The sequence below is a fragment of the Meriones unguiculatus genome, chromosome 7 (genome assembly GCF_030254825.1).
Source record: "Meriones unguiculatus strain TT.TT164.6M chromosome 7, Bangor_MerUng_6.1, whole genome shotgun sequence".
NCBI classification, from domain to species: Eukaryota; Metazoa; Chordata; class Mammalia; order Rodentia; family Muridae; genus Meriones; species Meriones unguiculatus.
This window is the reverse complement of record NC_083355.1, coordinates 24013915-24030328: the sequence shown is the minus strand read 5'-3', so window position 1 is coordinate 24030328 and position 16414 is coordinate 24013915. Positions and strand designations below refer to the sequence as shown.

Sequence of the window (16414 nt, the reverse complement as noted above, 5' to 3'; positions counted from 1 at the left end):
AATAAAAGAGGAAAGAGAAAGAGCACGCGTGCACCCTTTCAAGATGACGGCTGAGGAGTTTGTCAAGTGCTAATCCTAAATCGTGCTCACGTACTAAGCTGGCTCCCACGAAATTGCTGGTGTGCCTCCCCCCTCCCCCACCAGGGTGCTAAGCAGGCAGCAGAGGCCGAGGGTCTCCTTGGTCACGTGTGGCGGCATGCACACAAAACATACTCTGACTCAGTTTCTCCCTAAGCGAGGACTTTGGGTTCCTAACAGTTACACGCCTCCCCGCCCCCCCCCCAAAAAAACGAGCCCACGGAACAACTCTGCCAGAGGAGCAAACCCCGATCCACACACAGCCTCCCACCCGCCACGGAAGGAGGACACGGCCACCGGTTCCATGTTTATTTCGGAAAGTGAGGAAAACAAGAGACCACTCTCTCCACAATAAATAGCCTCCCCCTCCCAAAGAAACTTAAAAAAGAAAGAAACAGAGCGTGTGTGTACACACACGGGTTTGAAGTGACCTCGCGCAGGGAGATGAGCACCCCACCGACCCCTTCCTCTGCACCCACTCTTCTGCCTCCTGACAGGCAGGTGGGCCCAGTCCACCCCAGATCACCTGAGCGTCTCTGGTTGGTTGGCTGTTATGAAAATGCATGTAGGTATCTTTACTTTCAGGTCAGAGATTAACAGTTCAGGTGAGAGACCAACAGTTGAAGAAGAGGACAGGTCTTCAGTCCCGGAAGCTTCCCTGACCTTTCCACCCGGCCAGAAGCCATGAAGTCCAAAACTGGGTCCAAAACTTTCTGGAGTCCATTCTCTAGGGAACCATCGGTCAAAAGCAGCACCAGGTACATGACTGTGATTTGGGCAGAGGAAGGGACAGGGGACACTCCTGTCACATTTCCTAGTGGGCCAGGAAACAGCAAGGGAACCCCAGGATCCTTCTTGCCCCTCTCCTTCCCCAACCAATCACCGCACAGGGAAGGGATGGCGAGAGCTCGGGGCTTCTCGGCCCCGTGTCTGTTTTCTAAATTAGTTGGCGCCTTCCGATTCTGTGGCATCTTCTCAGTTGGGAAAATAGTTATAAAACTGGCCTTCGGTTTCCTTATCAAAGGGCGAGGGGGCCCCGGCAGGAGAGGAGCTGTCTCCGCTGGAAGGGTAGGGAGATATCCTCCTCCTCTTTGACTCCCCTTCGCCTAGTCCCGAGTCGCTGGGCTCCGGCCTGAGGGAGGGGACCTCAGTCCACAGTGACAGGGAGCCCTGTTCCTCTGGCCCCCTTCCATCTGTGACCCCCAGGCCAGCGTCCATGGGCAGAGTTCGCATGGGACGGAACCAGCCAGCCGGGCTCATCTTAGGAGGGTACTGAGGGGCCACAGGCCAACCAGCTCCTGGTGCCAGGACTTCTTGGCCTCGGTAGTAGGACACAGTGGGCCCGGAGGCAGAGGGCAGGAACGAGGGCTTCATGCTCACTGCTCGGAACTCAGCCTCGTAACTGTGTTCCCGAGGCGTGCCCAGCCAGTAAGGTTGTGACACCACATCCTTGGGCTGGCCGGAAAGGTCAGGGTAGAAGCGGCTGGGAACAGGGCTGGACAGAAGAGGTGAGTAAGGGTCTCCCCCAAGGAGTTGACAGTTGGGTCCGGGTGGGGAGGGGACGCCGGTGTCAACAGATGTATACATGCTGGAAGAAATAAAAACACCAAATGAGAAACCAAATCACAACGATGTCTCTTCCCTGCCCTGCCCCCCCTGCCCTGCCCCCCCCGCCCCGCCTCCCTGGCCTGCCCGCCTCCCAGACCCCCAAAGCAGAGACAAGCCATATTGAACAGTGATCTACAGTCCCATCTCAGAAAGACCAAAGGGGCACTTACGACTCAAAGTTCTCCCGGAAGCCTTTGGCAAAGGGATTGTTGTCGATTTTCAGCTGAGTGATCTAGAGAAGGGAAATAGAGTTGCTTGAGTCTGAGGCTCACTCAGACTCCACCCCCCCCCAATAAAAAAGACTGTGCCCGCCCCTCAGCAGATGCCTGTCCCCAGGCCCCAGTGGCCCAGCCCTCACCTCAGCGTTCTGGTAGGCAGTCACCGCAATGAACTGGGTCTCTTGGAAAGTGAAGACGTGAGTGTTGGAGGCGTTGCAGGTGGCCTCTGTCTCTCCGTCGTTCATCTCCACGATGTGTAGCCGGGGCTGGTACTTGTGGAGGGACTGCAGGACGATCATCTGGAGAGCAAGCCAGGTGGCCACAGCGTCACGGAAGATGCTCCCGACCCCCACGGTGGCCTCCTCCTATCTGGAGCCATTTACCCCGCCAGTAACCACTTGGCTTGAGCCTTCACCCACTCTACCACCGTGCAACTTCTCCTAAGCCGCCCAGCTGCTCTTTGGGGCACCTATCCTGGCCTCTTGTCACTTCCCTGATCCTACATATCCTTGAGACCAAAGTATTAGCTCAAGAGGTTGTGCGTGTATGTAGGTATGTGTACGTGCGTGCCTCCGTGTGCTCCTGTGTCTATGTACAAATGGATAACCTCAGGCACCATCCCACTTTTTGAAGGGTCTTGGAATTCACCAAGTAGGCTGTCTGGCCAGCGAGCCCCAGGGGTCTCTGCCTTCCCAGAGCTAAACTGACTGGTTCATGCCATTACAGGCACCTTTTCTTTTCTTCCTTCCTTTTTTTTTAACATGCATTCTAGGGATGCATGTTAAAAACTCAGGTCTTTGTCTTTGCAAGGCAAATGGTTCCCACTGAATCGTCTCTCCAGCTCGAGGTTTTAAAACACAGGATTGTGGCTGTGGAGACGGCTCAACAAGCGCTGGCAATCTGAGTTCGATCCCTGGGACCCACAAGGTAGAAGAGAACCAACTCCAGCAAGGTGCCCTCTGACCTCCACAGACACGCTCTAGCACACTAAACCCCCAGGACAAAACAAACAAGTAAATGTTAAAAAAACCAAAACGAAACAAATGTCCACTAGGAAGACACTTTGCATCCGTTCCCTGGGACACCAGGACCCATCAAGGTGACAAATCGTGAGCTAGTGAAGAAGGAAGTCCCCAGGCTGGTTTGGCCTGTGCTGACCAGAATGTGAGTCCTGCCAGAGATCCAGTGTCCTCCTGTGTCACTGTCTTCCCAAGGTGGGTAGCAAAGAGCCAGAGTTCAGAGTTCAGAGAGGAAGGAAAGGGGCCGGGGCATCAGGAGCATGCTTGCCTGGCATGCACTAAACCCAGGGGCCACATACAGAATCGCATCAAGCCGCACACTGTGATCTCAGCACTCAAAAGCAGAAGGATCAGAAGTTGGAGACCATCCTCAGTTTATGTAAGGAGGGGAGGAGAAGACACGAGAGGGGGGAAGAGGAGAGGAGAGGAGGGGAGGGGTGGGGTGAGAAGAAGAGAAGAAGAGGGAGGGAAATGGGGAGGGGAGGAGAGAGGTGGAAAGGGGAGAGAAGAGGAGGGGAAGGGAGAGGAGAGGAGAAGAGGGGAAGAGAGGAAAGGGGAGGGGAGAGGAGTGGATAGAGGAGGGGAGGACAACCAAGCAGTACAGAGTGGGTGTTAGGAAAGGCGAGAGAAGGGGTCTCAGCTGCGGGGGTGGGTGGGGCCGACAGTCCTACCTGGGTCACATTGTTGGAAGCCCCCTTGTTGTTGGTGAGCTTTAGTTTCCCAAATGAAACTTCCTGGCGCATCCAGTGGGCTCCGGTGTTGGGGGAGTCTGGGTGGACGTACAAGCGGTTCCCTGTGGACAATTAACCTTCTTGCTAAGTAGTGAACAGACCCTGGGGAAGTGGGATCCTGCCTGCCCTGAGAGTGTGAGAAGAGGTGCAGGGAGGGGACAGGCAGGCTGAGCGGGAGCAGAGGAGGGCGCAGGGGACAGTCAAAAGGAAGAGGACCTAGGAGGCTCAAGCTCTCACACCAGGGGTAATGGCTCGAGCGATCCACCAGGGGGCGCCCCGTCTCGGAGAACCAGCACGCCCGCCACTCCCGAAGGGGGTCGTACCTGGCATGCTGCCTTCTGCCTTGCCACACTGCACCCACTTGCCGCTCTGGTACCGCCAGTGGTGCTGGTCCACCAAGACCACATCCACAAACATCCTGTAATGGCTCGTGGGCTCCAGCCCGGCCACGGTGAACGAGAGGAATGGGAACATTCGCCTGTGAGGGACAGAGAAGCCCCGGGGGTCCGTCAGCCTAGGCTCCGCGAGAATCACCTGTGCGCATGCGCGTGCGGCAGCCAGCCCCTCCACCTGCTCACCGGAGCCAACTGGCCGCAAGTTACACATGTAACGGAAAATTAATTCGTAAGGCTGGAGAAATGGCCCAGCGCTTAAGAGCACATACTCCCTTCCAGGGGGTCTGAGTTCAGGTCCCAGCACCCACAGCAGGCAGCTTGCAACAGCCTGTAATTCCAGCTTCAAGGTGATCCAACACCCCTGGCCTCCACAGACGCCCACACGCGCGCGCGTGCACGCGCACACACATTATTAAAAATAAATCTTTTAGCCGGGTGCGGTGGCACACGCCTGCAATCCCAGCACTCAGGGAGGCAGAGGAAGGTGGATCTTTGTGAGTTTGAGGCCAGCCTGGTCTGCAAAGCAGAACGGCCAAACCCTGTCTTGGAAAAAAAAATGGGCAAAATAATTTTTAAAATTAAATTAAAATTTTAAATTAAATTGTGGCTGGGCCAGCCTGGTCTACATAGGGAGTTCCAGGACAGCTAGGGCTACCGGGAGACCTTGTCTTGAAAAACAAAACCTAAAAAAAACAACAACAAAATCAAATTGTACTAGCCAGCTTGGTGGCGAACACCTTTAATCCCAGCACTTGGGAGGCAGAGGCAGGAGGCCTCTGAGTTCGAGGCCAGCCTGATCTACAAAAGCCAATTCCAGGACAGCCAGGGCTACACAGAGAAACCCTGTCTTGAAAACAAAAAACAAAATTGTACAAACTTGACGATTGAGTACAATCTAAGAGCACACAGCACTCAGGAGCATCTTTTTGGCATTTTGCTCAGCTGTACTGCGGCCTGAGCTGAGGTTATTTGTGTCTGTCGTAGGAGGTCACAGAGGAGCTGACAAAGGCGTACGTCTCCCCAACTCTGCGTTCAACCCCGTCATGCTGGCAGCCTGGAGCCGGCCACAGAGGGCGCGCTGACCCGTGGGTGGGGGTCAGCAGACACTATGTATCCGTACCCACCTGTCTGTAAGGCCAAAGACTAAACCCTGGGCTTCGTGTGTGCCAGGCTAGCACCCCACCGCTGCGCTCCATCCTAGCGTGTAGACTTTAGAACACGCTCTCAAAAGGCCAGCAGCTAGATATTTATCTGGAAACCACAGTCTCTAACAGTGGTGTGCCCCCTGCGTGGGCCGAGGACACCGGCTGGCTCTCCACAGATAGTTCCCAGGTGGTCATGCCTCAGTTCCGCTTCTCCACCGAGGCTCTCCCGCTCTGCCCCACGGCCCTCCCCATCCCACAGTCCCGGCACTAACATCCACAGTGTGGCCTGCGCCTAGCCTGGGCCTTCAGAAACTCGGCGACGGCCTAGGTGTCGTGAAGGCTCTCGCTGTTCTTAGCTTAGTCTGGGGTCCCAGGGAAAGCAGAAGTCCGAGGACGGGATTTGGCTCTATCTGCCACCGTTCTAAAGCGAAAGAGCCAGAAGAGGAAGCCCTCTCCTGCGATGGCCTCCCCACCACTTCCACCATCGCCGCCCCCATTATCACAGTCATTCCAACCACACCCTCTATCACAACCGCCATCATGCCCACCGCTATCTCCGCCATCGCTTCGACACTGTCTTCACTGTCACAGCCCTCGGGGTGGCTACAGTCGCTTCCACAGTCATCACCATTATTACCCCTCCATAGTTACAACCACAGTCTCTCCAAACATCGGCTCTGTTATCTCCACCACAGCTACAGCCTTGATCACCTCCACCATCGCTACAGCCGTCAACTCTACCATCGCTACAGCCATCACCTCCACCATCCCTGCAGCCACAACCTCCACCATCCCTACAGCTATCACCTCCACCATCCCTACAGCCACGACCTCTACAATCTTATTAATATATTCACCATATCTCCTATCTCTCAAATGAACAAATCTCATGAAAGCCACCACCTCCCCTCTCTCTCCAGCTGTGCTTCCACCAAGGCCATCATATCATCACCAAAGCCACCATGTCCACCATCGCTATAACCACCACATCCAGCATCTCCATCGTAGTTACAGCCACTGCCTCACCTACCATCACAGCAGCCACTACTTTCTTCATCATCATCATCATCATCATCATCACCACTACCATTACCCTTCTACCACCACAACCTCCCCACCTGAAAGCACTACCATTGCCATCTCCTCCATCCACTCTAGCCACAGCCTTCACCGTCACAACCACCGCTACCCGCCTCAGGGTCAGCATCAGTTCCAATAAGTCAGCTCTGCCTTCATCCCGAGTAGGGAGAGCAGAGCTGTCAGGACAGCAGAGACGAACACTCGTGGGATGCCCCTTTCACTCCCACATCCCTCTTCCCGGGGGACCACTCAGATCATAGTTTCTGAAGCTGGAGAGATGGCTCAGTAATTAAGGGCACTAACTGTTCTTCCAGAGGATCTAGGTTTGGTTCCCAACACCTCAGGTAGCTCACGAGCGTTTGCAACTCCAGTTCCGGGGGATTCAGCAGCCCCTGGCTTACACAGGAACCTGCACACAAATGGTGCATATAAGCTCACGCAAGCACACGTACACATAAAAATAGATTTTAAAAATAGGGAGCGGGGTGTGGTGGCACAGGTCGTTATTCTGAGTGTGATTGTTAGTTGTTTTTATTTGTTTTTCAAGACAAATTTTGTCTGTGTAGCCCTGGCTGTCCTGGAACTTGCTCTATAGACCAGGCCGCCCTCAAACTCAGAGATCCACCTGCCTCTGCCTCCCGAGTGCTGGGATTAAAGGTGTGCACCACCATTACCCAGCTTTATTTTATTATTTTGAAACAGGGTTTCACTATGTAGCTCTGTATGCCTTGGAACTTGCTACGTAGACCAGGCTGGCCTCAGACCCACAGAGATCGGCCTGCCACACCTGGCTTGGCACTTGTCTTTAGCGCAAGTGGATCTCTGTGAGTCTGAGGCCAGCCTGGTCTACATATGGAGTTCTAGGACAGCCAGAGCTACATAACAGGGAGACCCAGTCTTCAAAGGGTGAGGCAGCCGGAGAGATAGCTCATTGGTTAAGAACACTAGCTGCTCTCCCAGACAGCCTGGGTTTGAGTCTCAGCACCCACACGAAGGCCCACAACCACCTGTAAGACCAGTTCACTCCTTGGGATCCAGCACTCTCTGTTGGCCTCAGCAGGTACTAGGTCCTCATGTGACACACACAGGCATGCATGCAGACATAACATCCACACATTACAACATACACACACACACACCACACCACACACACCAACCAACCAACCAAAAAAAGTGTAGTTTCTTATGTAGTAACCAGTTCTCATTCACAGTTTCTGTTCTAACGAAATAGAAAGAAAGCGACACCTTCTTGGGTGGTACCAAGAACCCAGGGCCTCCCGCATGCTAGGCAAGTGCTCCGCCACGAAGCCATCTCCCCAAGCTCTGAGCATGTTTATCCGTCCTCTGCTTACACACTAGATAGTTCATCAAGCCAGTCCTTTGAGATATAAAAGGTTCCCTAAAACATTATGCCTGAAGTCAACGAGGCTTATAGATAGATGTTGATGAGAGCCCCATGCTGTGGTCTCTGTCTCACCGTCCTACTTTTATCCTGATAGCGGGTGACAAGAAACTCAGGAAGATTGTGAGTGAAAGGCATAGGAGGTGTGGGGGGGGGGGGCGTCTTCGTTTCACTTCAAAAAGATGGTGAGATGTTTTACAGTCATCAAGACTTGAGTCCCCAATACCCACACTGAAGAAGAGGAGAACGAGGAGGAGGAGGCAGCCTGATGGGGTGGTACTTATAATCCAGAACTGGGAAGGTGGAGACATTCAGATTCTTGGGGCTCGCCAAACAGCCCAGCCTACTTGGTGAACTCTAGGCTGGTGAGAGACCCTGTCCCAATAAATAAACAAACGAACGAACAAATAAATAAAGTGCCAGGCGTGGTGGCACACACCAGTAACCCCAGCACTATGAGAAGCAGAGGCAGGCGGATCGCTGTGAGTTCGAGCCCAGCCTGGTCTACAAAGCAAGTCCAGGACAGCCAGGGCTACACAGAGAAACCCTGTCTCGGGGGGAAAAAAAAGGGGGGGGGTTGCTAGAGAGAGAAGGAAAAGACAGAAGAGAGGGAGGGGAAAGAGAGAGAGCATGATTCCTGAGGAATGACTTGCTAGGTTAGCCAATGGCCCTCACACACGTGTGCACACTGGTGCATGTACTCTGGAGCGCGCGCATGTGTGTGCACACACACGCATGCACACACACAGAGCTAAAGTCACCAGCAGCTAGCATCCCAAAATAACTCCCCGATTTACATATCGCTATGCTGGGAATAAACCAGTAGTGGAGATGATTGTGGTACCACTTAAAACCTCCTTAAAACCACTCACCACACCACCTTCGGGGGACAGAGTCAAGATCCCATAACCCTCTGCTGCCCCAAGAGCCAGCTCAGCCAGGGATGATGTTTTCAGGGTAGTGGGGCGAGGCTGGGAACACAGTGAGTCCAGACTAGACAAGACTACACAGTGAGACCTTGTCTCCAAAAAAACGAAACAGTCACTAGTTTCAGGCATTGACCAACTTTCTGTATTGCCAACCGGCTATATCTTCCTGGGAAGAGGTGAAGAAGAGCAGCTAGGCTTTTCTCTGAGGCCATTTTCAAGTGGTTTTGTGAGTCCCAGTCTGTGGGTCCAAGCCCAGGAGGAAGAGGTCTCTTGAAACAAGTGGGTTTTTGTTTGTTTGGTTGGTTGGTTGGTTGGTTTTTGTTTTGTTTTGTTTTTTTAAGACAGGGTTTCTCTGTGTAGCAGAGCCCTGGCTATCCTGGAACTCCCCCTGTAGAGCAGGCTGGCCTTGAACTCACAGAGAACCATTGCCTCCGCCTGGAGTGCTGGAATTACAGGAGTGCACAGCCATGCCTGGCTGAAACAAGTGTTTTTTTAAAGACCTAAAAAGTTGAGCTAGAAAGGTAACTCAGTATGAGAGTGCTTGCACAACATCCCTGAGACCCTGAGTTCAGGACGGCACCACCATCAACCAAAACCCAGCAGTTCAAACCACACGTTCTCACAGAGAACCTGGGTTCGATTCCCAGCACCCACACGGTGGCTCACAACTATCTGTCAGACCTCCAATTTCAACATCCTTTTCTGACCACACATGACCGTGGTGCACATACATACATACATACATACATGTAAGCACAACACTCGTGCACATAAATAAAATATATCTAAATGGAAAAAAAAGTCTACAGGGTCGGTGGGGTACAAGAGCTCACACCTATAATCCCAGCACTTAAGAGGCCGGGGCAAAGAGGGTAATGTGGACACAGGGAGCTCCAGGCTAGCCACAGAGTGAGCCTCGTTCTCACAAAGGAGAGATGGCTCAGTGGTTAAGGGTACTTTCCACTCTTACAGAGGGCCTGGGCTTGATTCCGATACAGGCTCCGAGCTCTGACCTCCAGCCTCCGCAGACTCCTTCACAAATACACACACACACACACACACACACCCATAAAAAAGAAATATTTAAAAGTAAAATAAGTAAAATAATAATAATAATTAACATTTGTGAGAGTAGGGAAGATGGAGGAGGGACTGGAAATCGCCTTCGCCACCCCAACTTCCTATATAGCAAAATGCGCGCTCTCGAGCTGAGCCACACAACAGCTCTCCCCAGTTATCTTAATTATAATAATCAACCAATCACAGCCAGAAAAGTGGGGATTACCAGCAATTAGTGCCCACCCACACGCCCTCGGGGGCCCAGCCTCTTCCCTGCTGAGAATGTCTAGCATCACAGTTTACCACCCCATTCACAACACGGCTGCACACAGGAATGCCGCCTAGGCCTGTGTGCAGCGCCCCCAGGTCGCTCAGTCCCCAGAAATACACAAGTAGAGGCTCCAGAGTCTTCTTCCTTTGTTTCATTTTTTTTGGGGGGGGTTGGGTTTTTGGGGTTTTTTTTTGTTTTGTTTTTGGTTTTGGGTTTTGTTGTTTTTTCTTTAAGACAGGTTTCTCTGTGTAGCCTTGGTTGTCCTGGACTCACTTTGTAGACCAGGCTGGCCTCGAACTCACAGAGATCCACATGCCCCTGCCTCTCATAGTGCTGGGACCACAGGCGTGCACCACCAGGCCCAGTTGTTTTGTTTTTTAAGTATTACATTTAGCAGAGAGGTGGTGGTGTGCACCTTTAATCCCAGAACTCAGGGAGGCAGAGGCACGTGGATCTTTGAGTTCAAGGCCAGCCTGGTCTACAGAGTGAGTTCCAGGACAGCCAAGGCTACACAGAGAAACCCTGTCTCAAAACCATCCCCCCCCCCACCAAAACCAAACCAAAACAAAACAAAACAAAAAACAACAAGGTGGGGGACCGAAGAAGACAGGAAAGTATTGCATTTTATTTCGTAGGGAGTATATGTCTGTGTGTTGGGGTAACGTACCCCACATGGCCATGTGGAGGGAATCAGAGCTCCTCCTGTCAGCATTATCAGGAAGCACCTTTACCCCTGAGCTACCCCCCACTCTTCTTATTCTCGACTTCCCTCTCTGAGCCCCACTTGAACCACCCTCATCAGTCATCACGCCAGACATCACCCCAAAAGGCTCTCCGCTCACAATCAAAAGCCTCACTGGTCCATACTAGTGGGTGGGTCCCGGGGGTGGGAGAGGAAGGACCAGGGACAGACTGAGTCAGCCCAGGATGAGCGGCTGAGGGCCTGTGGGCATGTCTGGGATGGAAGAATTTTTCAAAAAGAAAGAAGGTCGTGGGTGATGTGGTGGTGGCTTGCAGGTCACTGGAACCCACAGGGGGACAGGCCAGCCTGCCAAAGCAGAAGAACCGAAAGGACCTGCTCAGAGCCCAAAACTCGACAGCAAAAGGAAACAGCCCGGGACCTCCCAGTCACCGGAGCTCAAGCTGAGATGGGGAGGCCACAGGGCTGGGGTGTCCCTGGTTTCTTTCCAGGATGGACCCCTTGGGGTCTGATCCAAAGGGAGGCATCAGAGGAAATGAAGAGGAGCCGCCGTCCCATCCAACCCCATGTCCTGCACTGTGGACTTAGGAGGGACCCCAAATGGGAGGGTCACCACACAACACTATGCAACAAGCACACTCTTCTGAAGTAGTCAGAAGGCATTTAGGAATTTCACTTTCAGGTTTGCTAATCATATTTTTAAATTATTATTTATTCACGTGTGTGCGTGTGTACGTATGTATGTGTATGCATGTATGCATGTATGTGCAAGTCAATGTACAAGCCAGAGGACGGCCCGAGGTGTCATTCCTCAGGCTCTGTCTGTCTGTCTGTCTATCTACCTCTATTTCAACAAAGGGCCTTCATTCTCTAATTACTCTAGGTTAGCCATAGAGCTCCAGAAATTATAAACACCATCACACCTGGCTAATTGGCTAATTTTCTTTTCTTCTTTTTTTGTTTGTTTGTTTTGTTTGTGTGTTTGTTTGTGTTTGTTTGTTGAGACAAGGTTTCTCTGTGTAGCCCTGGCTGTCCTGGAGCTCATTATGTAGACTCAGCCTCAAACTCACAGAGATCTTCCTGCCTCTGCCTCCTAAGTGTTGAGATTAAAGGCGTGTGCCACCATACCAGGGCCAAGTTTCTTTTTTAACATGGACTCTGGGGCTCGAACACAGATCCTCATGTTTGCAAAGCAAGCACTTGGCCGCCTGAGCCATCTCTTCAAACCTGTTTCAGTTTTTCCTTCTTTCCTTCTTTCTTTCCTTTTTTGGATGGTGGAGGTGGTGGACAGCACCCAAGCCCCACAGTGCATGTTGGAGGTTAGAGGATAACCTGTGGGAGTCAGTTCTCTCTTTCAATCGTGTGGGCACTGGCAATAAATCACTCAGGTTGTCAGGTGTCTTTACCCACTGAGCTATTTTGCCAGCCCTTTTTTTTTTTTTTTCAGTTCCACCTTCAAGCCCAGCACGGTTGCAGTGTAAACCTGTAATCCCAGCATTTTGGAGGCTGAGGCAGGGGGATTGAGAATTCCAGGCCAGCCTGGGATACATGAAGTAAGGAGACCTCCACCAAACCAAGCAAGAAAAATGCACTTTTCAGAAGAACATGAAGATTCGAAGCAGGAAGATCACCAGCGGCAGCCAGTTTTGATTGCATGGCAAGATCCTATCTCAAAATAACCACAGTATGGTGAATGCCTTTAAGGGCGACACTCGGGAGTCAGGGACAAGCAGATCTCTGTGACTCGAGGTCAGCCTGGTCTCCACTGTGAATCCCAGGCCAGCTGAGCCTGTCTAGTGACTTAAAAACAAAACAAGAACCAAACAAACAAAATAACCACTACCACCATCACCAACACCACCACAACAACAAAAAAAAACCAGACCAATACTGAAAAATTTTGAAATCAATCCTGTTAGATTTTTTAAATACTTTTTTATTTACTTATTTATGTGTTTGTATGTTAGAGACAGGGTTTCTCTGTGTAACAGCTCTAGCTATCCTGGAACTCACTTTGTGGACCAGGCCGGCCTCAAATTCACAGAGTTCTACCTGCCTCTGCCTCCTGAGTGCTTTAGCATGATAAAAAGTTGGTTTAGAATGTACCTCAGCAGCAGAGTGTCTGCAGAGCACCCACAGGACCCTGGGTTCAATTCTTAGCTTTGAAAAGAAAAAGTAAATCAATTTCGGTTCTCTGAGACAGCGTGTCAACCAGGCACGGTGGCATTCACCTACAGTCCTAGCACCGGGAAGGCAGAGATGGAAAGACCTGGAGCTTCAAAGGAACCTTTGCTACATAGGAAAGAGAAAGAAAGCTGCGTGTGGGGTGGGGACAGTTCACAGTGTAGCACAGTCTAGTTTCCAGCTACGGGTATCGCTACGGGTATCACAGGGGTGCGTTAGCACAGATGGCTTGAATGCTAGGCCCCAGATCCCCATCGCAGCACTAAAGCAAAAGGAGAAAAGGGGGAAGACATAGATCCCGAAGAAAGAGAACAAAAGGGGACGAGGGAAAATCCTGCAGTGGGAGCACGCTGGAGAGGGCGGCCATAGGAGTCAAGACGGTGATAAAGTTAGAGAGGGTTCCTCCAAATGTCTCCCCTGACAGCCCACAGACAGACAGAAAGACAGACAGGCCCCAGCCCGGCTCAGCAATTACTGAAGTTGGGGCTGCTTGCTCTGCCCCCCCCTAGACTGGAGGAGCCGAGGCCTGACAACAGTCTGAGGCCCCACCTTGTCTGCTCTGACACTGTAGGCCCACCGGGGTTATCCCTGCAACTCCAGTGCTCACAGAGACGAAGCGGGGAGAATGCCTGGCCTACCTCACTCACTGTGAAATAATGGAAGTGAAAGCACACCATGCGGGGCCCTCAGAGTGTGGGTGGCTGTTTTTACTGGTGGCTCTGGAGACTGGAGAAAGGGGAGCAGACAGGTGCCACGGAGCCCCGATCCCAGCGCTGCAGGTGTGAGCAAGCCTGCTGTGTAACCTCAGATGAGTCCCTACCGTCTCCGGGCCTGTTCTTCTGTCTATGCAGGAACTTCTGCACCCTTCCAGGCACAGTCTAGGACTAGAAAACTGGCCAGTGCCTGAGACACCCAGGGAAGGATGAGCAGCAGAGAATCATCAGAAGTCTTTGGAGATAAAGGATGCCCCCCCCCCGCAACAAACAAACAAACATGGCTTATCCTGGGTTCACCAATGAGGAAGAGCAACTCAGCTGCTTGAGACCAGCTATAGTTGGCAGCCACCCCCCCCCCACGTCATCTGGAGGGAATACACTTTAGTGTATTCCCTCCAGGACCCAGCAAGGTTTCTGTGCCCAATCCCAGAAACCCCACCCTTGCAACCTCTCAGTAGCCTCTAAGTGTTCATCCTGACACCCCACGTCCTAACTCATGACAAAGTCCCGGCTGGTCCCCACTGAGAAGGGTAGCTGCCTCTTCCCATTAAACACAAGAGGGTCCACTCGGGGTGCCGCATTCTTGACGACCCCTTTCTTCACAAACTGCAGCTTTCTCTTTCTGTCTTCAGCAAAGAGACTCCATCCGGAAGCAGCAGGCTGAGCCACAAACCATACAACTAATGCAACAGCTTCGGGGGACACCCCCCCCTCCCCTCCATCTTCTTCCAGGCCCTGCTGGTCAACAGCTGGGTAAGTAAGTGGCCAGTGCTTTAAGGGACCAGCCCTCAAAGGGCACAGTACAAGACTGGACACCAGATGCGGCCAGTCTTGAGCTTGGCATGTTCAGACCCTGGGCATAAGCGCTCTCTCTCTCTCTCTCTCTGCAGACATATGATCTCAAAGTAAGACCGGAAAAGAAAACTTGGCCACCGCTTCTCCGTGTCACCAAATCCCAGTCTGCCCCCCACCCCCCCATACACCCAAAGCTACCCTGAGTACAGCAGGAGCAAAGGAACAGGGACACCGAGATCCCAAAAGCCCACCTTCCCCAACACTTCAGCTTCCCCTACACGGGGACTGAGAGGCGTCCAGCTCCTGCCAGGCCCAACAGTGCTCCCCCAGGCGAGGACCTGAGACCCCACGCGAGGCAGGGGGCAGGTCCTGAGGCCCCCGGGCCGACTCGTGGTGAAGCGCTGTCACCTCCTCCTCCCGCACCGAAGTTAACTTCTAACTGCGCGCACACCACCATGCCCGAGCTTTCTGAGCTCCCTGACTGGCTGCCAGCGTGACACCCTCGGCCCCCGCGGCTCGGTCCTCACTGCAGAGCCTCAGGCGGCGAGCGCGAATTTTGTTTTAAATTTTTAAGAGGCAAAGTCCTCGTTCCGGCGAGTCCCCTCCCCGGGGCCAGACTCCCGCCGGCTCCGCCCCGCGAGCTCGCTGCGCCCCGGCGCGCGCCCCGCTCACCTCCCCTGCTTGGTGATGATCATCTCCGTCTGGTGCTGGTTGAACTTGGACCACAACAGGTGGTTGCTGAGCGCCACCCTCAGCTTCCCCGACACCTCCAGCCCCGCGGGCAGCGCGTAGTCCTCGCGGGGGCCCGGGTAGAGCCCGGCGCGCGGGTCCGGGGCGGCGTAGCCATCTCCGGCCGGGTAACCCTCGGCGGCCGCGGGCGGCGGGAAGGGCTCTCCGGCCCCGGGGAAGCCGGCCGCCTGGGCCCGGGGAGGGTAGGCGTAGGCTCCGAGGAAGCGTCCGGGCGCGGCGGGCACCAGGGCTCCCCCGGAGTAGGGCGTCCCCAGGCCGCCACCTCCGTGGTGGCGCTCGGTGGAGGGCTCCTGCGCGCCGGGCTCCGGGTAGAAGAAGCGAAGCTGTTGCTCGGCTCCGGGACCCCGGCCCTCGTCACTCGGCATCGGCTCGGCGCCGGTCAGCATGTCTCCGCAGCCGGGCTCCACGATGCCCATCCGCGGCGGGCTGGGCGCCTTCCCGCAGCCGTCGTGAGGGGTGGGGGGAGTGGGGGGGGAGACCCGAGGGTCGTGGGGGTGGGGGTGGGGGGAGGGCTGGGGGCGGCGTGGGCGGGGTCCGGAGGGTTGTGGAAGTCCAACCCGAGCCGGGGCTGGGACGCCCGGCTCCGGAGCGCGCTTCGGGCAGAGGCGCGCAGCTGCCCCGGGCCTTTTCCTCCGGAGGGGCCCCGCTTGTCACTAGCGGCGCGGCGGCCTTTGCTGTGGCTTTATGAAGCTCCTCGGGTCCCCTCACCCCCGCCGCCTCGGCCCCGCCCCGCCCCGCCCCGCCCCCTCGCGGCTAACCCAGCGCCGAGTCGCTCTTTACGGAGGGCTGAAGCCCCCCTTCCCCCCCAAGCGAGGACCCCGAATCTGGGAAATTCGGAACCCGCCACCTGAAACCTCTGGCGGGTTTCTCTCCCTCCCCCAGGAAATCCGCCCGTCCTGGAAAGCACGGCAAAGGCCCCTTTCCCCAGATGGGACCCTCTGAGGCATGCTCACGGCTCGGGCGGGCTTGGGGCTACCTAGGTTATACTCTCTCCGCAGGTATCTGTTGCTGCCTCCTGCGTGCCCAGGCTTGGTGCCTTTGCAAGGGGTGTTGGCCTGCTCTCTCTTGACCGGGGGCCCCCTCATCACCACCCTACCCCTCATCCCCCCCAGCTCGGGGAGGACGTTTGTCCCTCCAGCCCAAGAGCGGACTTGGAAGCTGTTGGGCAATAGGCTCCCGAAAGGATTTGCACCCCGAGCGGGGCAGCCCACCTTGGGCTTGGGCTGGGCTGAAATGCTCCCGCAAAAGCGTGTTCACGTGGCTCAGCGGCGCTCGGCTGTCCGTGTTCAGGGTCCCAGGGCCCAGTCTGCCTGGGTAAGTCACTTCCTTTGCTT

At 54.3% G+C, this 16414-nt stretch overlaps 1 protein-coding gene across 1 annotated transcript; it reads right to left on the bottom strand.

Annotated features, from left to right (window-relative positions):
- Window positions 1-373: 373 nt before the first annotated feature.
- Tbx21 (T-box transcription factor 21) lies at window positions 374-15548 on the bottom strand. The gene is made up of 6 exons (XM_021642010.2): window positions 15003-15548; window positions 3978-4132; window positions 3595-3716; window positions 2045-2203; window positions 1857-1918; window positions 374-1666 (listed from the first exon to the last, which is right to left on the bottom strand). Exons 1-6 carry the CDS (start codon window positions 15494-15496, stop codon window positions 1054-1056), a joined length of 1605 nt encoding a protein of 534 aa, XP_021497685.2. The 5' UTR covers window positions 15497-15548; the 3' UTR covers window positions 374-1053.
- Between the last annotated feature and the right edge of the window lie 866 nt (window positions 15549-16414).